Below are 27,647 nucleotides of genomic sequence, written 5' to 3'. Positions count from 1 at the left end.
GTTTCGCCTGAGGTCGGCAGTCACAGTATGAACTGACCTTTAGAGGAGAAACCCGCTACATTCTTTATTAGTAGCAAGATATATTTTTATATGCACCATCGCACAGACAGGGTAGTACATACAACGGCCTTTGATATACCAGTTGCGGTGAATTGGCTGGAACGAGAACTAGCCCAATGGGCCCACCGATGGGATCGATCCCAGATCTAGGCCGACCGCGCATCTGGAGGGCACTTTATCACTAGTCTACATCCCGCCCTCCATTACAAACAAAACAACAACAACAAATGGCAGTTTGAAAACAAATTATGAAATAGGTAAATGCGTATATATATATATATATGTGTGGCTGTGTGTGTATGTGTGTGTGTGGCTGTCTATGAGTGGCTGTGTGTGTATGTGTGTGTGTGGCTGTCTATGAGTGGCTGTTCCACCCATAATTCTTTGACAGTAGGAATTAGTAGCTAGATATACGGCGTCGACTTCTCTATTTTCTTTGTTTGTTTTTATAAGTGTTTTTTTTTGTTGTGTTTTTATTTGGGGTGTCACTGTTTTCTACGAGTGGCAGTATGTTATATTTTAATTGGTAGTTATTAATCTTAAATACAATATATACAGCGAGAGAGAGAGAGAGAGATCATGATCATTAATAAACCCATACTCACATCATCCAACCGAATCAACCCATCTTTAACAAAATTAATTAAACAGACCGTGTATTGAAATATATATATATATACATATGTATGTATGTATACTATATATGTATGTGGGCATATATATATATATATATTATATATATATATATATATATATATATATATATATATATATATATATATATATATATATATATATTACGTCGCATAACAAGAAAGGCTGCCTTAAGTAACAAAACATGTAACAGATATCATAATTTAAAATCCATAATCTAGTCAATTCTATATCATTTACATCCATCAACAGACAACACACTGATCAAGTTGTAGCATTGGAAATGACAATATATTATGTCCGTCTGTAAAGTGCGCAAAGATCTCATGATCTCAACGTTGAATTGATTTGTAATTATACACTTTCAGTGAAAGTGACGATCAATCTCATGCAATGGAAGCTGAAAGAGATCATTAAAGGAACACTGACTTCTACAGAGATCCATATAAAATGGATTAATGGCATACGAAGCATTATCTCGCCTTCATGTAAAATTCTTTAATCTCATTGGTTGTTTGCCGTTGGACAAATCCCTTATACACCTGTGGGCGGAGCCAAATTCTCTTATACCACGTCTGTAATTTCCAACAGTTTCCAGCCACCCCAGTTAATGCTAAAGCAATAATTAGATTATAAATAACATTGATCAAGTATACATAATTAATTTTATTTTTACTATAAAATACATTATTTCAATACTTTTAAAAGCTGCAATGTTGAACTCGGCCACCTAATTACGGTCGTGGTGTTATTGTATTAATGCGCGATTAGCCACAGTTGGTTTTGGGGTTTTTTGTAAATATTAAAAAAAAAATTACTACATACATTTCTGATAACAATTATTATTATTTTTTTTTATTAATATCTGTTTCAGACAATTTCGTATTACAAACATTTGAAATTAAAAACTCGTTTATCGATGGAACTATTTTTCGTCACTGGCAAGCGGTTTCGTTCGCGTCCGCGTGGTACGGCTCCGTTAATAAATTGTTAACAATTATTGTCTGGCGTTATTTTGATTATTTGGCTATATGGTTTAACATGTCGGCAAGATAAATTCGTTGTAGAAGCATCTCTCGGGGTATATGGCTTTTTATGTACCCTCTGTGTGCTCTTTTACCCCCTCGCCTTCGGCTCGGGGTAAAAGAACACACAGAGGGTACATAAAAAGCCATATACCCCTCGTGATGCTTCTACAACTTATATTGACCAAATTATATATAAATTAGTAAGATATTATGTCTATAAATAAATATATATATATATATATATATATATATATATATATATATATATATATATATATATATATATATATATATATATATATATATATATATATATAGATATATATATATATATATATATATATATATATATAAACTAAAAACGCCGTACTTAGCGTGGATACAAGGGGACATTTTTACACTTCCAGGAAAATCCGAGAAAGTGCCATTTTAAAATTGTTTTCCTTGGGTACGGGTCTGGGAAATATGTATCGTAATTTCTGCAAGCATTAGGATGAGGTTATGATCTCCATATATGCGTGTAACCCTATTCATTTCAATTTATTTTCGGGCGGGACGTAGTTTATTGGAAAGCGCTCGCTTGATACGCGGCCGGTCTAGGATCGATCCCCATCGGTGGGCACATTGGGCTATTTTTCGTTCCAGTCAGTGCACCACGACCGGTATATCAAAGCCCGTGGTATCTGCTATCCTGTCTGTGGGATGGTGTATATAAAATACCCCTTGCTACTAAATGTTGCGGGTTTCCTCTCTAAGACTATATGTCAGAATTACCAAATGTTTGATATCCAATAGCCGATGATTGAAAAATCAATGTGCTCTAGTGATGTCGTTAAACAAAACATTTCAATTTATTTTCGTGCTTGTATCCAAGTAAGGTTGAAGCACGCTGTCCTGGCGTCTAATTCACTAAACTCGCAGCTTTGCGATCTCGTAGTGCGACGCAAAACGACTTACAAAGACGATGTGGGTTAACAGTAATGCTCATCCCAGACTACCAACTGCCAGCAGAAAGTTGGCCAACTTTCTTCTCTCACGACTTCTACGACTGTCCAGTCTGAGCATTCTTACAACTCGATTCTCGTATAACCCCATTAGTGTATGCGCGCACCCGTCGTAAGATGGGGGTTGTGAAATTATAACAGTTCAGTTGGGCAACTTTCTCCTGGCAGTTGGTAGTCCGATTCAAGCGTAAGGTGTTAGTATTCAGCGAGAAAGAAATCTGTGTCCGAGTGGGTGCGCATACAGGGATATGAACCCAATATATATCGGCCTTAAGACCGGTGGTTTAACCACCGGCCGTTGGTTTATTGCCTCAAATGGGTGCATCAATGAATATGACACTGTTACACCTTGTGGAAGACAACAGCCCCAAGTTCAGCCTGTCCCAGCGTTTCGTACCGTTCGCGAACTATTTGATTGGTTCCCGACGTGGTCATTTGGTTTACCGTTAAGCGCTTAAACCAGTCCAGCGGACGTTTTTCTGCTCGGTCTGGCTAAACTTAGCCCAGATCTTGGCGGGTCCTCGTTCCACGAAGCGATCTTAGCGCTAAGATCACTTTAACTGCATAAAGTAGCTATGCACTTAAGGTGATCGTAACGTTGAGATCGCTTCGTAAAACGGGGCCCTGCCGATCTGTAAGTAAAAGAATCTGTGAACTACTGAATTCCGATATACGCACCCCTGCTGCCCTGCCTTGGATCCGCACCTGAGTACTTCAGCAATTCGTGACCCGCCCTACCTGCACTCACTCGAGTTGTACCATTTGCACGTGCTGGATTACACGGCCAATAATCTAGAAAAATCAGTGTTCAAACAAACTGATTGTTGATATAATACATTCGTTGTGTGTTCCTAGCCGAGTTGGACGTGAAGTATTCGAGTTTCTGTAAGCATTAAAAACGACCGACGTGTAGCCCGGTGTTTAGCGTGCGTGTTCCCTCACAACACAAAGTTGTAGTTTATTTTGTTTAACGACACTACTAGAACACTTTGATTAATTAACCATTGACTATTGGATGGCCAGAGTTTATTTAACTGTTATGGGCCCAGTTCCACGAAGCGATCTTAGTGTAAAGATTATCTTAAAGGTGCTATGTCAAAGTTGCAATAATGACAGTTCCCGCCAAACATATTTATAAAATTTTATATTTAAACAAAGTTTATACCTTCAGCTATGTCCCTATAAAACATTGCAACCAAATAATTCCATTTACATGTAGAAAAAAGAAAGAAGAGGGAATCTCGAGTGTGTCACACATATTAACAAGTGACGTCACAGTTTTATGCGTACACATTCCACATATTTTTTTACATATATACTCTTCAAAAAAGATGGGAAACTCTAATAAGAATTTACAATTGCCAAAAGGTATATTAGCTGTGAAGAATGGTTATATGATAATAGTGAATTAATTGGGCAAACATTACAACCGGTAATTCAGTATTACAGTAGGTTTTATGACCACCAAAGATCTTGAAGGACGATTGGGGTCAGAAGTGAAATTTGAAAGTTGACGGGTTTTTGATCAGTAAATCGCAAATTCAAACAATAAAAAGAACTAAAAACAAAACAATAACAACTGTATGATCAACAGAATAAAAAAGATTGACAGAAATAATGTTCCACAGTGATTAATGGACCTTCCTGGAAATGGTCAAAATCGAGAATGACACCCCACGCACGTGTACGGGGCAACTGCGTGATGTACGTGCAAACTATGGAATGTGTTTCGGTGTGTTGATAAACAGACCTGAACGTTCTTTACTAGGATGTCTGTGGTCAAAACATATGTTCGGTCTAATAATTGATATTAACATTAATATTTCAGGTTCTTCAACTTTTTTGAAGAGTATATTTTGCAGACAACTGACAAAGAAACAAAGATGGTGATCTTGCTATATTAAGCCACAAATTATTCTGGAAACCCCCTTTATCGTCGAGTACAAGACTTTTAAAAAGTATTATTCCTTGAGTCAATTATGCGTGGGGTCGATTAATGTGTAGTTATTTATTACAAATAAATGTGAAAATAACCAAATATTGTAGTTCTCAACATTGACATAGGACCTTTAAGTACATAACGACCATGTGCACTTAAGATGATCTTAGCGCTAAGCTCGCTTCCTAGAAATGGGCCCAGTTTTGTAAATTGCTCTGATGTCCAACATTTGGTAATTGTGATATGTTGACTTCACAACATGGAAGGTATTGTGGAGCTGAACGATCAGAGAAAACGTCGTACGAGATAACACTGAACATGAATTTCATTTGATTTTAATATGTCCACTGTATTTTCATATTCGCATAATTTGTATGTAAAAAAAATAATTACTACTGGTTAAAGGGACATTCCCGAGTTTGCTGCATTGTAAGATGTTTCTCTTAAAGGGACATTCCTGAGTTTGCTGCATTGTAAGATGTTTCTCTTAAAGGGACATCCCGAGTTTGCTGCATTGTAAGATGTTTCTCTTAAAGGGACATTCCCGAGTTTGCTGCATTGTAAGATGTTTCTCTTAAAGGGACATTCCCGAGTTTGCTGCATTGTAAGATGTTTCTCTTAAAGGGACATTCCCGAGTTTGCTGCATTGTAAGATGTTTCCGACTAATACAATATTGCTATGATTAAACTTACATATTAAATATATTTTCTTGTTTAGAATATCAGTGTCTGTATATTCAATGTGTTTCTGGTCGTCGTAATATTTGTAAGAAGCCCAAACTGGATTTTGTCTTGAAATAATTTCGTACGTACGAAAAACATATTTCAAAAAATAAAATGAAATTTAACGTAGTACAGATATTAGAAAGATCAGAAACACGTTTAATATACGGTCACTAATATTTTATGCAGAAAAATATATTTGATACGTAATTACAATCGTTAAACTGTCTTTGTTAGTCGATAACATCTTAAAAATTGCAGCAAACTTGGGAATGTCTCTTTAAGACCATCTGTTTTTAAATGAATACAATTATTGTCTGTTCAGAATAGACAACAACTTTGGAAAATATTTAAAATATGCATTACAATTCAGATCGCAACATGTATAACTGTCCATCCTCCAAATACACATCCACTTGTTTATGTTTATGTTGGTGATTATTTATATATGACTTATAATATTGTATATACTTGTATGCTTATGAGCCACACGGTACTACTACTACCACCACCACAACAAATCCGCGATATCTTTCTAAATAGCAGCAAGGTGGTCTTTTAAAGGCATTTCCCCAAATACAGGACAGCATATACCACGGTATTTAATAACATTCATATGTCTCATGTTCCGACAGGGGGAAAAAATACAATTCATCCACTAAGGGGATTCCATCCTTATACTGAGCTAGATTTTGCCCTGAACAAGACAAAAACGAATCAAATGGTCAACCATTTGACACGTGTTGTTTACATCCACTGAAGATTCAAACACGTCTGCCCTGGGCACGCCCCTTCCCTAGTCCCCAGGGAAATGTGTCCAAGACATAAGCAAACGAATAACACAGTCGCTCCTTCGATCACGTGCTAGCCCGTCCACGTCGCATGAATTAAAGCGCGTCAGTTTAAATAACCATGACAGCAGAACTGAATAAGTAGTCCCTGCGGAATATGAAATTAATTATCTCGGATCTGATAGTTTTGCAATCATCGGCGGGAGACACTAACATATTAGCATCCCGTCTTCAGTAAGTCTTCCTAGGGGAGTCGGGGGCCACAAGAATCGCTTGAGATAATTAGATTTATTTCTGTGCTGGGAGACGGTGTTCTGTGTTCTTCCGCCAAAGTGAAATAGTTCAGATAAATGTTAGTTTAGATTATGCGAATTATAACCGCATGCTTGACTTTGTTTTATTATTAATGATAGTTTTACCGTGTGCCAAAAATGGTCCACAGAGGTAAATAATTCATCTGAACATTGAATACGTACCCGTGAAATGAATTAATTATTTTTATTCCTAGATTCCGTTTCCTCTCGAGTATTAATTTTGTATCAAATTAGGCGAACGACGCGAAGTGAGCATTTACTAGTGCATAACGTGTACAATAAACCACAATAATTGAATTTGTTATTTGATTTTGCTCTCTCTCTCTCTCTCTCTCTCTCTCTCTCTCTCTCTCTCTCTCTCTCTCTCTCTCTCTCTCTCTCTTTCTTCATACCTCTCTCTTTCTTCATTCTCTCTTTCTTCATACCTCTCTCTCTCTCTTTCTTCATACCCCTCTCCCTCTCTCTCTCTCTCTCTCTCTCTCTCTCTCTCTCTCTCTTTCTCTCTCTCTCTCAAGTGAATAACGTGTACAATAAACCACAATAATTGAATTTATTTGATTTTGCTCGCTCTCTCTCTCCTTTTCTTCTTCTACCCACTCTTTTTCTTCATACCTCTCTCCTCTCTCTGTCACTGAGAAAGACACAGATACACACACACACACACACAGAGAGAGAGAGAGAGAGAGAGAGAGAGAGAGAGAGAGGAGAGAGAGAGAGAGAGAGAGAGAGAGAGAGAGAGAGAGAGAGGAAGAGAGGCAAAAGAAGAGTGGGAGAGCGGGTATAGGAAAGGTTAATTGTAGTCATCTTAAAATGCCGTTACAGTTCAAAGTTTGGTTTGTTTAACGACACCCCTAGAGAACATTGATTAATTATTGCATGTCAAACATTTGGTAATTCTGACATCAGATGAAACCCCTAATTTTCTTAATGCAGCTTGGACCTTTTATATGCACTTTCCTAGACAAGAAAGCACATACCACGGCTTTTGACCAGTTGTGGTGCACTGGTTGGAACGAGAAAAAGTCGTTACAGTTCAATGAGCCGATTTAAATACTAAATGAATTGAAGTGACTGCTTTATCGTCATTTCGAACTATATTTTATGGTCAAATGTCATTTTGCAGGCACGTGTGACGGGGGTGTGGGTGGGGGGGGGGGGGGGGGGGTGTTTGGGATGGAACCTTCCTGCTGTGTTAGTTTGTTTTCAATATACTGTTCAGGGAAACATGACTTGCTCACCACAGTATTGAACCACCCACCCCACCCACCTGAATACATTTCTACACAAGCGCCACTTTTAATGTGTACCATAGTTCTATATTTAGATCTTCCCCTATCTGCCTAAAGTTAAAGCACGCTCATCGATTTACACGTACCGACTGTATTGGGATATAATTTCCAGAAAATAAAAATAATCTGTAAATATATCCTCCTAACCGACCTGGGATTCACCCACTACCTCTTCGAGTTTATTAGGAAAACAGACCATCCCCCATAAGGGGGGGGGGGGATCATTCAAGTTTAAAGTTTGTTTTGTTTAACGACACCACTGGAGCACATTAATTAATCAATGGCTATTGGATGTAAAACATTTGGTAATTCTGACTCGTAGTCATCGGAGGAAATCCCCTACATTTTTTTCTAATGTAGTAAGGGATCTTTTATATGTACTTTCCCACAGACAGGAAAACACATATTGCGGTCTTTGTCCACTTGCGGTGCACTGGTTGGAACGAGAAAAAAAACAATCAGCTGAATGGATCCATCAAGGTGGTTTGATCATGCGAAGCAAGCACCCCAACATCCTTCAAAGTCAAAAAGAAAAAAAATATATAATGAAAGAAACTGAACCTGTTCTTTTTATATTAAAAAAAAAAGGGTAATAAACGTATATTAAAATTGCGCACTTCACCTACGTCGCCTTAACTTAACAACGTTATTAGACGGGATCAGGCGAGAATCTTCAAATCTCGTTACCGCATAATCACGCGTGAACGAGAACGAATGCCAAAAGAGCGCCTTGACACTGGAGTCGATATTCACGTCTGAGGTGCAATACTGGAGATAACCAATGAATGAGATAATATATCGATTACCAGTCGATGCCACGTGGTCAAACACGACCGGTGTCTGGTGCCTGTCTTCGTGTCTTTGTTGGCTTGTCGTTGACGATATCTTTAAGTGAAGTTTTATCCATTTATTGAGGGGTAGCCTTACAGCGAAATTCGAAGATCCATAAAGTGGTCTGGAAAGATTTTACGTCATTACAAAAGATTAAACATTGCAAGCAACAGCTTTCTGTCATTCATATTTTAGGAGTAAAGTTGATAGCTAAATGAAATTCTATATCCACAGATAACAATAATGACAAAATACAAGTGGTAAAGTGGTCACTTGATCGGTCGGTCTAGGATCAATCCCCGTCGGTGGGCCATTGGGCTAGTTCTCGTTCCAGCCAGTGCATCACGACAGGTATAACAGATGCCGTATTGTGTGCTATCCTGTTTTTCGATATAAAACAATCATTGCTACTAATGGAAAACTACAGCGGGTTTCCCCTCTAAAACTATATGTCAAAATTATCAAATGTTCGACATTCAGTAGCCGATTGTTAATAAATCAATGTGTTCTAATGGTGTCCATTAGTAGCAAGGGATATTTTATATGCACCATCCCATAGACAGGATAGTATATACCACAGGCTTTGATAAACCAGTCGTGGTGCACTGGCTGGAACGAGAAATAGCTCAATGGGCCCACCGACGAGGATTGCTCCTAGACCGATCGCGCATCAAGCGAGCGCTTTACCACTGGGCTACGTCACGCCCCGAATGAACGACACCACAGCACAAAAAAAAAAAATCTGCTATTGGGTGTTAAAAAAGGGTAAGCAATAATCATTTTAAATATTTTAAAACCTCAAAGTTAAATTAAAACAAAAGAGCTGTGCAATAATTTAAATATTGCAGGCAAATATATATAAATATCGTATACATTTTAAAGTAAGTTCATGGTGGAATCGAAACGATTTTGTCTACCTGTTTACCAAATACATCTTTCCATGTCGGCCCAAAATGAAAGAAGGAAATGTTTTATTTAACGACGTACTCAACACATTTTATTTACGGTTATATGATGTCAGACATGTGGTTATGGACCACACAGATATTGAGAGGAAACCCGCTGTCGCCACTTCATGGGCTACTCTTTTTCGATTAGCAGCAAGGGATCTTTTATATGCACCATCTCATAGACAGGATAGCACATACCACAGCCTTTGATATACCAGTCGTGGAGCACTGGCTGGAACGAGAAATAGCCCAATGGGCCCACTGACAGGGATCGATATCAAACCGACCGCGCATCAAGCGAGCACTTTACCACTGGACTACGTCCCCCTCCCCCCCCCCCCCCCCCCCCGGCCCAAAATGATTACACTCAACCAAAATGTGGCAAACCGTCAATGTGCACTCGGGTGTAGGATTCTTCTTCAGAATAACTGAATGTGTCGAGTATGTGTGGCCGACCCGAGCACGACATAAGGCCATTTCACTCTTTCTGCACCACCTAAACGAAATCTGCCACTCACCCAGGACTGGTTTGACAGCACGAAGCTTGTTCCAAATCATACCATTCCAATCAAGTTGCCAAAGTTGAAAAGATATATTGGTTAATGTCACGTTTAAAAGCAGTACAAGACAGATGAGCCCTGAAATGAGGGAAATCTAAAGCAGACTTGGCAGCTGCATGCGCCGCCTTTTTATTACCCATGATGCCAGAGTGACTGGGCACCCATCGTAATACAGTGGCTTTATTGGCAATAGCCCCATGCGCGTGCTGTAACCTCACCCTCACCGTGGTGCAGGGGTGTAACATTCTCTTTGAGAATGGCCAATACAGCACAAATTGAAATTTTGAGTAAAAGTCAGTATCTATCTGTGATTTTTGTATTTTTGCATAGTTCTTTACAGTTTTTATTAAATCTTGAATTTTTATATTGATGTTGATCATCACCTTATTTGTTTGCATTACCATAGTTTGACACCCAATAGCCGATGTATTTTTCGTGCTGGGGTGTCGTTAAACATTCATTCATTATTGGCAATGGATAAAACAAAACACCATTTCGTATAACGATCCCAATTCTGCGATGTTCCAGCTTTATGTTATGTAAAGATTTGTTTTGTTTCACGACGCCTTTCGAGCACTTTGTTTTATTAATCATCGACTGTTGGATGTCAAACATGTGAAACCCGGTGGATCTTTTATAGGCATTTCCCCCACAGACAGGAAAACACATACTACGGCATTTCACCAGTTGTCGGGGGCGAGACGTAGCCCAGTGGTAAAGCGTTCGCTTGATGCGCGGTCGATCTGGGATCGATCACCCGTCGGTGGGCCCACTGGGCTATTTCTCGTTCCAGCCAGTGCACCACAACTGGTATATCAAAGGCCGTATGTGTTATCATATGTGTGGGATGGTGCATATAAAAGATCCCTTGCTGTTAATCGAAAAGAATGGGTTTCCTCTCTCAATATCTGTGTCGTCCTTAACCATATCTCCGACGCCATATAACCGTATATATAATGTGTTGAGTGCGTCGTTAAATAAAACATCTCCTTGCTTGACCAGTTGTGGTACACTGATTGTAACGAGAAAAAAAACCCAATCAGTTGATGGATCCACCGAGGTGGTTCGATCCTGCGACGCAAGCACCTCAAGCGAGAACTCAACCGACTGAACTAAAGCTTGGAAACACGAAAGTTGGTCTATGAAAATAATATATTTGGATGCTACAGAATCCTTAATTTCGTCCAAGGCGTTAGGGATTACTAAAATTTTGGCAGTAGAGATGCCAGATCTTAAAATCTGTTAAACTTTGAAACCTGTTTCATATTTCAAATCAATGTGCTCTAGTGGCTTCGTTAAACAAAACAAACTTTACTTTTGTTTCATATTTCAATAAAACCAGGCTTTACATGTTACTGTTTTATCCAAAACCTACATTCCGACCCGCCCCTACACCCACCCCGACCCCGACCCTACACCACCCCCACCCCCGCCCCGACGCCCACACCCACCCCGCCCTTACACCCGCCCCCGCCCCCGCCCCCGCCCCCATCCCCACACCGGCTTAATTGAGATGAGCTGTTTTTTACACATGGTTAATGATGAACCGCTAAGTGGATGATAAATGTTAGGGTCTGGTACAAAACAGTTCATGCAGTCGCGATCAATAAAAATGAAATTATCAAACCACAAACGAGTGTGTTTGTCTGCAGTCATTATTGCCACGTCAAACCGGGCTGTTCACGTGTGTGGGTTTTTCCTCTTGTTTGTTTGTTGTTGTTTTTTTGGTTTTTTAACATGTTTTTATAAAACCTAAGCTGTTTCTTCATCGGTAAACACCGAATCGCCCACAGTTCCCAGACCACCACGATATTCATTCGGTCACCGAGACATTCTAAAAAGTATGTTTAGTTAAGCGATGATAGCCATTCTTCTTTCACACCCGTTGGTGAGAACATCATGTGTTATTTAGGATTACACATACGTGTTAACACATTTACGTGTGTTAACAATTTCAAAACACATGACTGGCTGCATCTAGGTGATGACCAGGTCACTAATGTCATACGTCCAATAAAAAAAAACAGTGCGATGGAAATCGATCAGACTGTGACGTATAGTTAACCTAACAATCATGTGTCTGTGACGCGTAAGTCAGCTACAAGTGTAAAGGGTTGTAAATAACTTTTAGTCGAAAAAGATGTTAAAATTTGCTTAAAACCTGAGGTTTTGAGGATATGTAAGAAATAGAATAATACATTCATGTCCGTTAGATACCATTAATCTCACAACTCGTTGTTTAAAAACGTGTATCAGACTCACTTTCGCTCGTTAGATACATTTTAAAACAACTCGTTGTGAGATAAATGGTATCTAACGGCCACTCATGTATTATTCTCTCTGGCCACCAAGACATTCTTAAAAGTATGTCCAGTTAACCGATGATATATACGTGGGGCCTGCTATGTACGCGGTCATCCCTTAACGTACATGAGTGTGTGGGCAAACACTGGCTAATATGTACTGATGTATGTATATTTATTGTATGTATGTCATGTTTGACTAATACATGAACATAGATATTAATATACAGACACAGGGGGAAAAAAACCTTTTTGGCCTCACAAAATGTATCTCACGTCGTTGCTGTGACTTGAACCTATGGCACTGAATCGCCCGCAGTTCTCGGACAACCACGATAAAGTTCAAACACACTGTGATATAGGTAGAGTTTATATCCAAGACCAGAAAGGGAAGGAGCTTTAAAGACTATTTGAACAGTTTGAAATAACACTGAAAAACCTGGATAACCAGACAACATTGATTGCTTGGTCAACAATTTATATATTTTAGTGTCTTTTATGATGGTCAAAATGTTAATATGAGAGTACGCTACGATCAATTAAATGGTTACCAAAGACTACTTATGTAGTTTGGTGAATTTTATTGCAGGCACGATCAATTAAACAACAACCACAGACCACTTATGGTAGTCGTGTGAACAATAAGTAGTTTATGGTCATCTGACAACATAACAAAAACAAATATTAATTTTGCTTATAATCACCATGGTGCGTTGTAAATAACTTGTAGTTGGGGTGGGGTGGAGGGGGGATGTTAAATTAATTTTTTGAAACTGGGTTTGTTGTGGGTTTTTTGTTTAGAATATGTAAGAACTATAATACTATATTCGTATCCATTAAATACCAATTATCTTGATTCGTCCACAGATACGTTTTAAAACAATTCAGGAAGGAAGAGATGCTTTATTTAATGACACATCAACATATTTTTATTACGGTTATAATAATATGGCATCGGTCATGTAGTTGAGGACCACACAGATAATGAGAGGAAACCCGTTGCCGCCATGCAATATGCTATTCTTTCCAATTAGCAGCAAGGGGAACTTTATATTTTACAACCCACAGCCAGGATAGTACATACCACGGCCTTTGTTTCACAAGAAATAACCTACTTGGCACACCAAAGGGGATCGATCCTAAACCGACCGCGCATCAAGCGAGCGCTTTACCACCATTCGTAAGGCAAATGTTTTAGTGTAAGGTCCACTCCGGTAGTATTCTCTGTACTCGTTCGTTAAAGGCGCAGACCCTAGTTTCAACTCGTAAATATGGCCAGTAAGTTTAGTTAGTCTACAAACCTGTAACACATTTGGATAAAGTTACAACGGAGTGAAAAAATAGTCTGTGGCGTTAAAACCGGAAAATATTCTTTAAAAATAGACTAGAACTCGAATCAATAACCGCTACTTCTTAGACGCACGTGTGTTTTTAAAAATATGAAATGCATTTTGTGGTATTAGAAAGATCAGGATGGCCATAAACACTTCAGTTCTACGGAAATGGATAATCTAAACAATAAAATATAAGTAATAATATTTTATTTCAGTGATCATGAACGGCTCTAATAGTGAAAAATATGCTGCAGTGTTTAAAAACGAGAGTCTGTCCCTTTAAATATATTTTCCAACAACTCGTAAGATAAATTTAGTATTCACTATGTCGTAATTCTGATGTAACAATATTTACCACAGTTACATGCCGATATTAATACTTAAACACTGAGCTAGAAAATTGTTTTATCACAATTTACGACTTTCCGCCACGCTATTCAGCAGTAGTGTTCGCCATTAAATGGAAACTGAATATTGGAGTGCGGAGTTCATCCTGTTTTGGCGTAGACTAATTTCGCTTTTAATAGAAAAAAAGGAATGTTGGTTAAGGTGACCTCAGCATACAGTTTGAAGGGAAAAGAAAGGATTGTTTGTTTAACGACACCTCAACACACTGTAAAATTGTTATTTGGTGTGTAGCGTATGGTTATTAAGACATTTGGGAGAGAGAGAGAGAGAGAGAGAGAGAGAGAGAGAGAGAGAGAGAGAGAGAGAGAGAGAGAGAGAGAGAGAGAGAGAGAGAGAGAGAGAGAGAGAGAGAGAGAGAAACAGCAAAGCAAAACAGACAGATGGATAGACTGAGAGTCATACAGAGCGAGACAGGAAGAGAGCTAGAGACAGACAGACAGGGACAGGAAGACAAACAAAGAACTGGAGACAAAGAGAGCGAGAGAGACAAAGACAGACAGACGGACAGAGAGACAGAAAGAGAGAGACAGCCAGAGAGAGTTAAAATATTATTTTGTTTAACGATACCAGTGCACATTGCACATTGATTTATTAATCATCGGCTAATAGATGTCAAACATTTGCTAATTTTGACATATAGTCTCAGATAGAAAACCCGCTACATCTTTCCATTAGGATCAAGGGATCTTTTATATGCCCGATCCCACAGACAGGCAGACAGAGAGGCAGAGACAGAGACAGAGACAGAGAGACAGAGAGATAGGAAGAGAATAAGGAATCCCGCTTTCACCATATAGATATGATAAAGCAGCAATGCACTTTTAAATGCTCTATTCCAAAGACAGGGCAGTACATATGTATCGCGGCTTTTGATATACCAGTCGTGGAGCACTAGACGAGACTGGACAAAATCAGAGTCCTTGGAAAGCGTTCGATCCTACAACTGATCGCCCTGAGCGTCTCCTCTTTTAGTAGAATGGAATATTTGTTTTTAAAAAAGGTTTTAACGTGGAACGTTTGCGTGCCGCCATTTCTAATTTAATTTACTTTACTTCCAGACAATTGCAAGTTAAACTTTGTTTTGTTTCGCCATTAAAGCACGTTGATTAATTAATCAGCGGCTGTTGGAACGATAAAGGAAGAAATGTTTTATGTAACGACACACGCGCTCAACACACTTTATAGACGGTTAGGCCAAACACTGTATTTAGTCCGTTTCTGGTCAGACCAAAATTCCAAAAACTGATGCTGGGGTGCAGGCTTTGTTTGTTTGGTTTGGTTTGGGTTTGGGTTTTTTTTTTTTTTTTTTTTTTTTGGGGGGGGGGGGGTTCTTTTGTTTGTTTGTTGTTGTTGATGTAGGGATGTAGGGGTGTGGAGGTTTGTGGTTGTTGATTTTGTTGTTGTTTGTTGTTGTTTGTTTTTTTGTTTAAAGAATTGATTGGACAGAAATAGTGGATATATATATATATATATATATATATATATATATATATATATATATATATATATATATTATGTTTCTTCATCTGCCTTGTAACATTGTCATTGGCCATAGTTCCCCCTCATTTGCCTTGATACCCTAAATACTTTCCTTCAAATTTTCCACAGAGGTAAGGCGACTGTCTATATCTAGGGCAGTAGCTAGCGGGGGGGGGGGGGGGGGGGGGGGAGAGATTTAGAAACTTAAAGAAAATTCTCTTCTTAACCGTTTAAGGAGTTTTCGACTATTAACTACTCATTTGCCCCCCCCCCCCCCCCCTAAAAAAAAAAACAAAAAAAAAAAAAAACAACAAAAAAAAAAAAAACATTTTAGCTACTTTGTCCCCAAATCGACACGCGCGCTGGCTAGAGACCAACAAATATATCTATATCCAGGGGGCGACAGGGGGCGACAGGGGGTGACAGGGGGTAACTGTCACCCTAGTGGTAGAGCAAAATCTCCAATTCGGGCAAAAACGATAGACATATTCGGGCAAAATGAGCTGACCTGAAACCTTTTTACCATGTATTTTCATCATTCTACCCAAAATATTAGTTGTAATCCATGTAAAAATGCGTACGGTAGTGAATCGTTTACAGCACTATATTATAGCTATTTGTCACTAATGCTAACAGAGGGGCGGGGCGTAGTCCATCGGTAAAACGCTCGCTTGATGCGCGGTCGCTCTAGGATCGATCTCCGCGGTGGGTTCCAGTCAGTGCATCACGACTGGTATAACAAAGGCTGTGATATGTGCTATCCTGGCTATGACATGGTACATATAAAAGATCCCTTGCTACTACTAGAAAATGTCACGGGTTTCCTTTCTAAGACTATATGTCAAAATTACCAAATGTTTGACATCCAATAGCCGTTGATTAATAAATCAATGTGCTCTAGTGGTGTCGCTAAACAAAACAGACTTTAACTAATGCTAACATGAATAAACGTTGTTTAATTCGGGCAAACATCAGCCTGCTCCCTACCGAAATTGTAGCTCGTACGTCTATGGTCGAGAGCTCTACCAACTAAGCTGTATAAAAACGTCCCGTGTGAAGACAGTTAAATGAATGCAATAACATCATTATGTTAATTGGTGTAAACATCGATTTGTCTTTTTATAGGTAACAGCTTGCGTAAATTGTGACGTTTATAGTGACGGCTAAGTTTGGAAACTGTTCTTCGATCGCAGGTATAAAAACAAGCAGGCAATCACAACGCCGTGTTGCGTGGGTCAATAATAAATGTTAATTCTACAAACTTTATGTCAATATCGTAAATATCGAGTTGGAAATGAAAATGGCTTCGGTAATTACTACATTATTGACTTATTCAAACAGATGCAGGCTCGTACCCAACACGTGGCGTGGGGGTGGGATGGGGGATATGGCCTACTTGACGTCTTTAAACAACGAGTTGTAAGATAAATGATATCTTTTGCTAGGGTCAGACTATCAACTGCCATGACAAAGTTCTTATTTACTTGACGTTTTTAAACAACGAGTTGTAAGACAAATGGTATCTTTTGCTAGGATCAGACTATCAACTGTCATGACGGAGTTGGCCAACTCAATACAACGGTTGCGTTGTTTCCGACTTATGACTGGTGCGCACAGATTAACAACTAATGGGTCGTAGGAGTTGTATACGACGAGAATCGGATTGTAAGAACGCTCAGACTTGGCAACTGGACAGTTGTGAGATCGGCGAGTTGGCCAACTTTGTCGTGACAGATGGTAGTCTGATACTAGCATTATCTACCCGAAGAAGACGTTATGTCACTGTGCCAGGCGTATGGGCTCACCTTTTGTTGTAGGGAGGGGGCGGCGTTCTATCTAGGTAAGATAAAAGCACAGTGTTATCCATTACAAAGGTGTGAGAATGTCCCATTCTGAGTCCTTTATATTAAAAGTGTACTAACAAGATGTCGGCAAAATTCACATAAACGCATATATCTTGATGATATACCTTGGTAATAAAAACACTTATTTCATGGGAATATCTGAATGTCCTGTCATTGTACATGTCTGCGACTAATAAAGCCCTTCTAATTACTAAAATGATATATTAATTAAAAATATGTTCTGCTAATTCCAGTGTGTTTCTGGTCATCTTGTTTATAGTAGCTCAAACTGGATTTCACTGTTGAATAATTTCGTACGTACGAAACAAAACCCATATGTACTAGAATATACAAAGGCTGTTACAAACGCCAGGATGACCAGAAACAGTCCTAAATATCCTAAACAAAAACATGTGTTTAATAGCGGTGTCACGATATACTGATGCATCAATGCATCACAATACTACTGCTGGCGATACGATACACGATACCTTTGCTTGTGTATCGATTCATTGAGAGGAGGCGAGACGTAGCCCAGTGGTAAAGCGCTCGCTAAATGCGCGATCGGTTTGGGATCGATCCTCGTCAATGGGCCCATTGGGCTATTTCTCGCTTCAGCCAGTGCACCGCGACTTGTACATCAAAGGTCGTGGTATGTGCTATCTTGTCTGTGGGATGGTGCATATAAAAGATCCCTTGCTGCTAATCGAAAAGAGTAGACCATGAAGTGGCGACAGCGGGTTTCCTTCCTCAGTATCTGTGTGGTCCTTAACCATATGTCCGACGCCATATAACCGTAAATAAAATGTGTAGAGCGCATCATTAAATAAACCAACCGGCCTCGGTGGCGTCGTGGTTAGCCATCGGTCTACAGGCTGGTAGGTACTGGGTTCGGATCCCAGTCGAGGCATGGGTTTGGTTTGTGCTATCCTGCCTGTGGGAAGCGCAAATAAAAGATCCCTTGCTGCCTGTCGTAAAAGAGTAGCCTATATGGCGACAGCGGGTTTCCTCTCAAAATCTGTGTGGTCCTTAACCATATGTCTGACTCCATATAACCGTAAATAAAATGTGTTGAGTGTGTCGTTAAATAAAACATTTCTTTCTTTCTTTCATTAAATAAACCATTTCCTGCCATTCACTGAGATGTACTGACTGATAAATTAAACCAGTCGAGGAAAGACAGTGAAGTAAACATGTGAACATGTTCCTGCTTAAGTCGGTGTGTCTGTGATGTGATATTTCTATACTGTGTTTAATCAGTGTTTCACTTTCATCATGTTTATTTCTTAGTTTTAAATCAGTTCACCCAAGCATCAACTTCTTATATTACGTGGGAAATATCATGAATGAGCTTTCGTGATACGTATCGTACCAAGGCTTACGTATCGTGATACGTATCGTATCGTGGGTTATGTATTTGATACGTATCGTATAGTGGGGTATGTATCGAAATACGTATCGTATCGTGGCTTACGTGTCGTGATACGTATCGTATTGTGGGTTATGTAATTGATACGTATCGGATTGTGGCTTACGTATCGTGATACGTATCGTATCGTGGCTTACGTATAGTGGGTTATGTATCGTGATACGTATCGTATTGTGGCTTACGTATTGTGATACGTATCGTATCGTGACAGGTGTATCGTGATACGTATCGTATTGTGGTTGACGTATCGTGATACGTATCGTATCGTGACTTAGGTGTATCGTGACACGTATCATGTTGTGGGTTACGTATCGTGATACGTATCGTATCATGAGGTAGGTGTATCGTGATACGTATCGTATCGTGGCTTATGTATCGTATCGTGAGGTAGGTGTATCGTGACACCCCTAGTATTTAATACGTAATTTTACTGGTTAAAAGGCTCTGTTTGTTGAACACATTTTAGGTAGTACTAAACCAAATAACTTCCGACTGTGTCAAAGTTCAAGGTGCACCGAACGTTTGATAGAGAAGTTAACACCACAAGTCCTGTGATTGGTTATACATATGAGTGTGTTGGTTGTAAAGAAAATTAGTTTTATCTGGGCAAAAAATGTGTGCAATTTTATTTCATCTAGTACCACTGTGTCAAGTAGTCTTATGCTTGAAACATGTATGGGGTACCTGTGAAAAAAAAGTACTCAAATTTTGTGTGAAACTAGAGGTGTTGTAAAAATATCTGGTTGTATCGAAACTAGAGGTGTTGTAAAAACATCTGGTTGTATCGAAACTAGAGGTGTTGTAAAAACATCTGGTTGTATCGAACATGAGCCATGAAAGGTACAATTTTCTTCAGTTAATTATACTTTGAGGTATCTATGATATATCATAGTTTGGTTGATATATCATAGTTTGGTTGATATATTGCATATAGTATTTTTAAACACAAACGTTAACATAGTCGCCTATGGGATTTTATTTGGTATAGTACAACCTATAACAATGGCAGCGAACTCAGGACTTGTAGCTGTGTTTGTGTTTTTAATTTAACTGCAAAGCCGAGAATGTAGCTTTAAGGTGGCTATATCCTCGAGTATATTATCATTAACTATTTAGAATAGACAATCAACTTTAACTGTTTTACTGCTACACGCCATCCATCGATATTATATCGTTTGCCAATGCTCGCTATATACGTTACACGGGAAATACGTTACTTTCAGTTTTAAAACAAAGACGCGGTCTGTCGTTTTGTTCGGGGTTTTTTCTGTTGTTGTTGTTGTTTGTTTGTTTTGTTTATTTTTGTTTGTTTGTTGTTTTGTTGCTCTCTATCTTCCCCGTCCCTCCCCCCCCCCCCCCCCCTCTCTCTCTCTCTCTCTCTCTCTCTCTCTCTCTCTCTCTCTCTCTCTCTCTCTCTCTCTCTCTCACACACACACACACATGAGTTTAGTAAAACAGTTATTATGTTTGTTATGTTTATAACGTGAGGCTAGATTCTGAATTTATTCAAACTGTAGTTGTGTTTGTCTTTTGCATTAGTAACTGACATTATACTATGGTGATGTGAGATTGTAAGTTTATTAGTTTGTTATGAGATTGTGAGTTATGAGTTTATTAAAACTGTAATTGTGTTTGTATTTTGCATTAGTAACTGACATTATAATATGGTGATGTGAGATTGTGAGTTTATTAAAACTGTAGTTGTGTTTGTATTTTGCATTAGTAACTGACGTTGCAAGATGAGAAAATATGCCTAGAAGTTAACGCAAATGTTATTCATGTGTTGATGTCATAGATATCACTGCTTCAATGGGGTTTTCTTTTTCAGAAATATAATACTTGTGTAAAAGGAAACTAATTATTATTAATATTATAGCCGACAGCACAGTATATCTTGTCTACACTGCAATGAGTAAGATGTACAATTACATGCGTCTAAGTATACATACATGTGCATGTAGTACATGCTTGTGGTCACTATCCTGACCAGCATTGAGTATTCATGTTAATAACTAACAACACGTATGTATACAATGGGCAATGGGCACCTTAAGTACAGAATAAAACATCTTATCGTATCTTATCATATCTTATTTTAGGTCTCACTAAGCAGATCACTTAGTCGAATTTAGTCGAAACCGTGGCACGCCGGATGAAAACACCAAACTTGGTACAGGTGTTAGTTAGGCCATATAAAAACATTCCGCAGGGAGGTGCCCACCCTAAGGTCTCACTACACAGATCACTTCCGGGTGAGAGTTCATTCATCACGGTTTATCGATAGCAGGTGGATGAGTTGTTGTGGTTTGTTTTGTTTGTTTGTTTGTTTGTTTTGTTTTTTGCCGTTGGATAAAAAAATATTGCCGTCGTTTGAAGCGATTATTTTTTGTTTTGTTTTTTATTTCGAAAGTTATTGATTTCAAATTGCCGTAGCCAGGCTTAAAATCGCCGTAGCCAGGCTTAGTTGAGCATTTCTCCTATGGCAAAAATATTTTTTAATTGCCTCATCCGTTATATACAGTAGTTATTTGACTGTCTTACACATCCGTTATATACAGTAGTTATTTGACTGTCTTACACATCCGTTATATACAGTAGTTATTTGACTGTCTTACACATCCGTTATATACAGTAGTTATTTGACTGTCTTACACATCCGTTATATACAGTAGTTATTTGACTGTCTTACACATCCGTTGGTGAGAATATCCTTCGTTATTTTGGATGACACATACTTGTTTGAACGTGCGCGTGTCTTAATAATTTCAAGACATACGGCTGGCTGCTCCTAGGTGATGATCAGGTCACCAATGCCATACATCCAATGAAAAAACAGCACGATCAAAATCGATTACACTGTGACGTATAGTTAACCTGACAAGCTACAAGTGCAAAGGTTGTAAATAATGTTTAGTCGACAAAAAGAAGATAAAATTTGCATAAAACCTGGTTTTTGAGGATATGTAACAAATAGAATAATACATTCGTTTCCGTTAGATACTATTTGGCTTACAATTCGTTGTTTAAAAACGTATCAAACTCGCTTTCGATCGATACATTTTAAAACAACTCGTTGTGAGATAAATGGTATCTAACGGCCACTCATGTATTATTCTCTACGTGTATCATTTCTGACTTCAAATAGTTCTGTTTTGATAGCTCAGAAAACGATTCCATCACCAAATTTAATAAATATTCAAATACGTCATTATAGGGTTCAATAAATATTCAAATTGTACTTGTTGCAATATCCATTCAACCTCCAATATCTATTCAAATTGAAGTGGGGTTAATTCAGATGATACCAGCTTTCATAACCATTCAAAATTTACTAGGTTCAATAACTATTCAAATTATTGTGCGTTCAATAACTATTCAAATCAAACACTAGAAACAATAACTATTCAAAATGAACTATATGTACGATCAGTAAATATTTATATTGTATTAGGTTTAATAACAACTGGAATTATACTATTAAAATGTATGATTAAGTATTTAATAACTAAGTCGTTCTACATGCACTAATCATTCAAGTCGCAGCAGCTGGAACTATTGGAATCATCCCAGGCGCAATGCAAATACAGAGTCCCTAACTATTTAAACTGTATTACGTGGATAGCTACTACTGTGTAACCCTTTAAGTGACCGGGGTCAGCTATGGACTTGATGTAACTTGTATTTGCAATCGCGGTCATCATTACCATATGGACGTAATTTGGTCAAACCATTTATTTAGGAAGGGAAGTTTTAACACGTTTTCCTTCCCCATACTTTAAGTACGATATGTAATGAAATATATAAAAAACGAATAAACAAGATGGTGATGATGATGATGATGATGATGATGATGATGATGATGATGAGGAGGAGGTGCAATAATAACAAAGGGCAAGAACAAAAAAACATAAGACAAAAAAAGAAGAAAAGGAAAATAGTGCAGGAGATGAAAAAGAATAAAAATGGGGGGAAATATGATGATGATGATGATGGTGGTGATGTTGGTGACGATATTGATGATGATGATGATAATGATGATGATAGTAGTAATGCTGGTTGTGGTGATGATGATGATGATGCTGATCATGGTGGTGGTGGTGGTGGTGACGATATTGATGATGATCATCATGATCATGATGGTGGTGTTGGTGGTGGTGATGATGATGGTGGTGGTGATGATGATGGTGGTGACTTTAATGATGATGGTGGTGGTGGTGGTTGTGGTGATGATGATGGCGGTGGTTGTGGTGGTGGTGGTGGTGGTGATGATGGTGGTGGTGGTGACTTTAATGATGATGGTGGTGGTGACTTTAATGATGATGATGATGATGATGATGGTAGTGGTGGCGGTGGTTGTGGTGATGATGGTGATGATGATGGTGGTGGTGGTGGTGGTGGTGATGATGGTGGTGGTGACTTTAATGATGACGATGGTGGTGAGTTTAATGATGATGATGGTGGTGGTGGTGGTGGTGGTGGTGGTGGTGGTGGTTGTGGTGATGATGGTGATGATGATGGCGGTGGTGGTGATGATGATTGTGGTGGTGGTGGTGACTTTAATGATGATGATGGTGGTGGTGATGATGATGGTTCTGATGATGATGGTGGTGGTGACTTTAATGATGATGATGGTGATGATGGTGGTGATGATGTGGTGGTTCTGATGATGATGATGATGATGATGATGACGATGACGAAGAAGTGAGAAGGTGGTGGTGGTGGTGGTGGAAGAAGAATGGATTTTAAAAAAGAACTACAACAAACCTCTAATTCTACTTCGTCTTTTGTTTTTCTGTTTTGGCCCTCTCCTCCCGCTTTCACTGTGACAGCGGATGCGGAATTCATTCTGTGCTCACAACACCGAAGTAAACAAACTCCAAAAAAAAAAAAAAAACGTGCGTGCGTGCAAATTCAAAGAAGAAAACGTCAGCAGTACCTCGAAGCTAACTAGATTTCACACAAGCATCCACAAACGTTTGTGTTTTGGGTTCTTTTTAAAAATGTTATTGGTATATATTTCTGACCGAACGAAGTGCATGAAATAATGAATCAAATAATAGTCACGTAAACACCTGATGCTGTAGAAGCATGCTATTTGAAGAAACAACAGAAATACGGTCTCAGTTTGAATAAGATCCGACAGTGCACGAACAACGAAAAAGCAGCATTCATCTACGAAATAACTGGAAGCAAAAATATTTTTAAAGCATTATATATGTGGGGTTTTTTTCTGATTTATTTGACACCGTGACCAACCTCAAGATCCACGCTTTCCCGCGATTTTCTTCCACGTGCCTCTTGGCGGGAATTACCGCTAACTTGGACGTTCATGTTTCTTTGCAATAAGATCAGTTAATCCTTCTGTTTTGAGTTCAATTACTTTAAACACAAGCCAAAAAAAGTTCAGCTGAAACATCTATAAACGGGATGTGAGATAACTGTTGCTAAACATCTGTACGAACTGAACTTGTATTTAAACCTTTCGGATATGCATTTATTCTACAAAATATCTTTTCAGACTGTCGGACAAAACTTTCTTCTGTTTGATGTTAAAATAACTCTTTAGTTATACAGTTTTTAAAAACTCTATAAAACACAAATCTTCAAAATGACAGCACTGGTGGAATATCGGGCAGAAATGTCTTGCTCCGAGAATAAAAGAATCCAAATTTCAGATCAGAGAAAGACACGAAAAGAATAACAATAATCCCACGAACAGAATTCACAAGTAATCCGGTGAGATGGCCAAACGACGGCCAGTTGCCAGCGCTCACGATCCTCGAATACTCGAATCCGAATCCGGATAAAACAGCGATCCCGAAATTCAATTGCTTTCACTTCTCTTAATTACTTAGAGATGGGATCGAGTGGATAGGAAGTTTTTGTGTTAATCGATCCAGCGAACAAGTATCGGATAGACATGAAAAATGCAAGTGGTCACTTGAAGCAGCGAATCATTTATGTGACTAGTTTGTGGTCGAAACAAGACAACACTTGATAGCATTACACTATGTGTTATCGTGCTATCGTTTTCGTGACGCTTTTTTAAAAGGATCTCATGTCATGGTGGAAAAAATAAATCCAATATGAATCATTTCCACAGCAAAGCATGTCCTTGCAGGACAACAAAAAGAGTTCCAGGTTTAGACTGATAATGACACAAAACTATATCAGCTCGGCAGCAGCGCGGACCCGAAAAATCTATAAGATACGTGACAGCTGGTACGCGCTAAAACAAAACAGGTTATGTTCGAAAGCAGTATGCGAATTAAGCGACGAGTTACCAAGATTCATCAACCGTTGTTCAACACGCGAATAAACATGCATGTTAAAATGTCTTTTCAGAAGTGTTATATACTACTACATATAGTTTTATGGTTCACCGCTGGTTCATGTTGGCACTTTTCGGTGTGTATATATATATATATATATATATATATATATATATATAACGACTACGGTTCTCGTTCTAATAAATTGCCGGGCTACCGTAATTACCGAGAAGATTTGCATTGGATCTACAAAGGCTGCGCATATTGGACTTTGGGGGGTTACATGACACGTCAAAGAGTGGTCCAATACCAGTCAGCGATATTTGACGAGATCTCCTTAATTCTGAACGTAGTCCTACCGCCATATCAATACGCGCGCATTCAGTTTGGCGCTTTTCCAGAAATAAACCAGAAACTTCTGCTTCGGTGCTTGGTTCACGTGCAGTCACGCACGAGGCATTTGGCAGCGCAATGTGGCTGGTTAATGAACATAAAGCTCTTATTTCGTATCTCAGGGGACTTAGTCCGTATCCTCTTTCCAGAAAAAGTATTTACAAATCTAGACGTGCTCGTTAAATGGACTTATTCTTCATTTCAGAATTTAAAGCTGCCATCAGGAGTATATATATTTTTAAACATTATTTTACCATTAAGAATAATAGACCGTCAACATTAATTGTCTTAAAGATTAACTTGATAGTAAAGTAAAGAAAACATCAGGCCAAATGTTTTTGCCAAGATGTAGTCAAATATTAGGTGGCGACATTATATGTTTTCATTTCCAATAGTCGGTCTGGGATCGATCCCCGTCAGTAGACCCATTGCACTATTTCTCGCTCCAGCCAGTGTGCCACGGCTGGCACACCAAAGGCCGTGGTATGCGCTATCCTGTCTATGGGATGGTACATATAAAAGATCTCTTGCTACAAATGGGAAAATGTAGCGGGTTTCCTCTCTAAGACTATTTCAGAAAGTACCAAATGTTTGACATCCAATAGCCGATGATTAATAAATCAATGTGCTCTAGTGGTGTCGTTAAACAAAACAATTTGATTAGCTTTTCGTTTCCAATAAAGGCTATTTCAGTACATTTTAATTTCATGTGTGTATATATATATATACATTAAAATTGCACTTTGCCTCCAAGGAAAAAGGACCTAGGGTTACCTCTAGTGACGTAGTTCGTATCATGTTATCTTGAATAGTGTCACCATTTGTGTGATTTCTGACTGTATATAATGTATGTACTGAAAACATTATTGGGACATTCCCGAGTTTGCTGCATTGTAAGATGTTTCCGATTAAGAAAATATTTCTACGATTAAATTTACATATTAAATATATTTTCTTGTTTAGAATATCAGTGTCTGTATATTCAATGTGTTTCTGGTCGTCTTAATATTTGTAAGAAGCCCAAATTGGATTTTGTCTTCAGATAATTTCGTACGTACGAAAAAATCTTTTTTTAGGAAATAAAATGAAATTTAACCTAGTACAAATATTAGAACGACCAGAAACACGTTTAATATACAGCCACTAATATTTTAAGCAGAAAAATACATTTGATATTTAATTACAATCGTTAAAAAGTCTCTATTAGTCGATAACATCTTAAAAATTACAGCAAACTCAGGAATATTCTTTTAAAATGACAACGTATAATAAGTCGTTCTTGTTTTTGGATGTAGTTTGCAACGCTTAGTATAGGTATTTTCTCAGACATTTTGCAACGCTTAGCATAGGTATTTTCTCAGACATTTTGCAACGCTTAGCATAGGTATTTTCTCAGACATTTTGCAACGCTTAGCATAGGTATTGTCTTAGACATTTTGCAACGCTTACGTGAGTAGAAAATACTTTTTTCTGCGTTACTGGAAATATAAAGTAGGCAATAAAATAGTTTTAAACCATACAACTCATAGTTAATAATTTTATTATAAAGTTAAAGTTTGTTTTGTTTAACGACACTACTGGAGCACATTGATTTATTAATCATCGGCTATTGGATGTCAGACATTTGGTAATTTTTATTTATAGTAACTGCACAAATGTGCTATTTTTTATTTCTACACGTCACGGTCAAAGCACATTTATTACAGGTTTAGTTACGTCTATGCATGAATACAAAAGTCTAACTTACATATCTGTTATTATGATAAATGATTTGGTCTATAAAACGTATTCATCACTAAACAATGTACCAGTCTGTTTGACAATTCTGAATATTTGCTACTGGAAATATGTTTGTCATTGATAATACGTGTTATATATTGGTTACAAGCGACCGAAATCGGTCTACTATTCCTTTTGTCTCCATATTAATTAATTATTCCCTTCATGCTTTATTTCTCTGTACACAGAACAGCATGCTTGCATCTGTTACTCAAATTAGGAATGAACACATACGGGTCGGTGTTTAAAGTTGATTTATTGGC

The 27,647-nt window shown here is 38.3% G+C and overlaps 1 protein-coding gene across 2 annotated transcripts in view; it reads right to left on the bottom strand.

Annotated features, from left to right (window-relative positions):
- Nucleotides 1-25,071, bottom strand: part of LOC121387331 (dipeptidyl peptidase 4-like) — a 268,837-nt gene extending 243,766 nt beyond the window's left edge. Inside the window, exon 1 of one of the 2 annotated variants that reach the window (XM_041518372.1) lies at nt 24,197-25,071. In XM_041518372.1, coding sequence (XP_041374306.1) covers nt 24,197-24,271 — 75 coding nt within the window. In that variant the 5' untranslated portion in view covers nt 24,272-25,071. Of the gene's footprint in view, nt 1-23,704; nt 23,823-24,196 lie in introns of those variants that run through there. The other variant, XM_041518371.1, reaches the window with a different exon arrangement.
- Between the last annotated feature and the right edge of the window lie 2,576 nt (nt 25,072-27,647).

Source organism: Gigantopelta aegis, chromosome 13, assembly GCF_016097555.1.
Source record: "Gigantopelta aegis isolate Gae_Host chromosome 13, Gae_host_genome, whole genome shotgun sequence".
In the NCBI taxonomy this organism is placed as follows: domain Eukaryota; kingdom Metazoa; phylum Mollusca; class Gastropoda; order Neomphalida; family Peltospiridae; genus Gigantopelta; species Gigantopelta aegis.
This window is presented reverse-complemented; position numbering and strand designations above follow the sequence as displayed.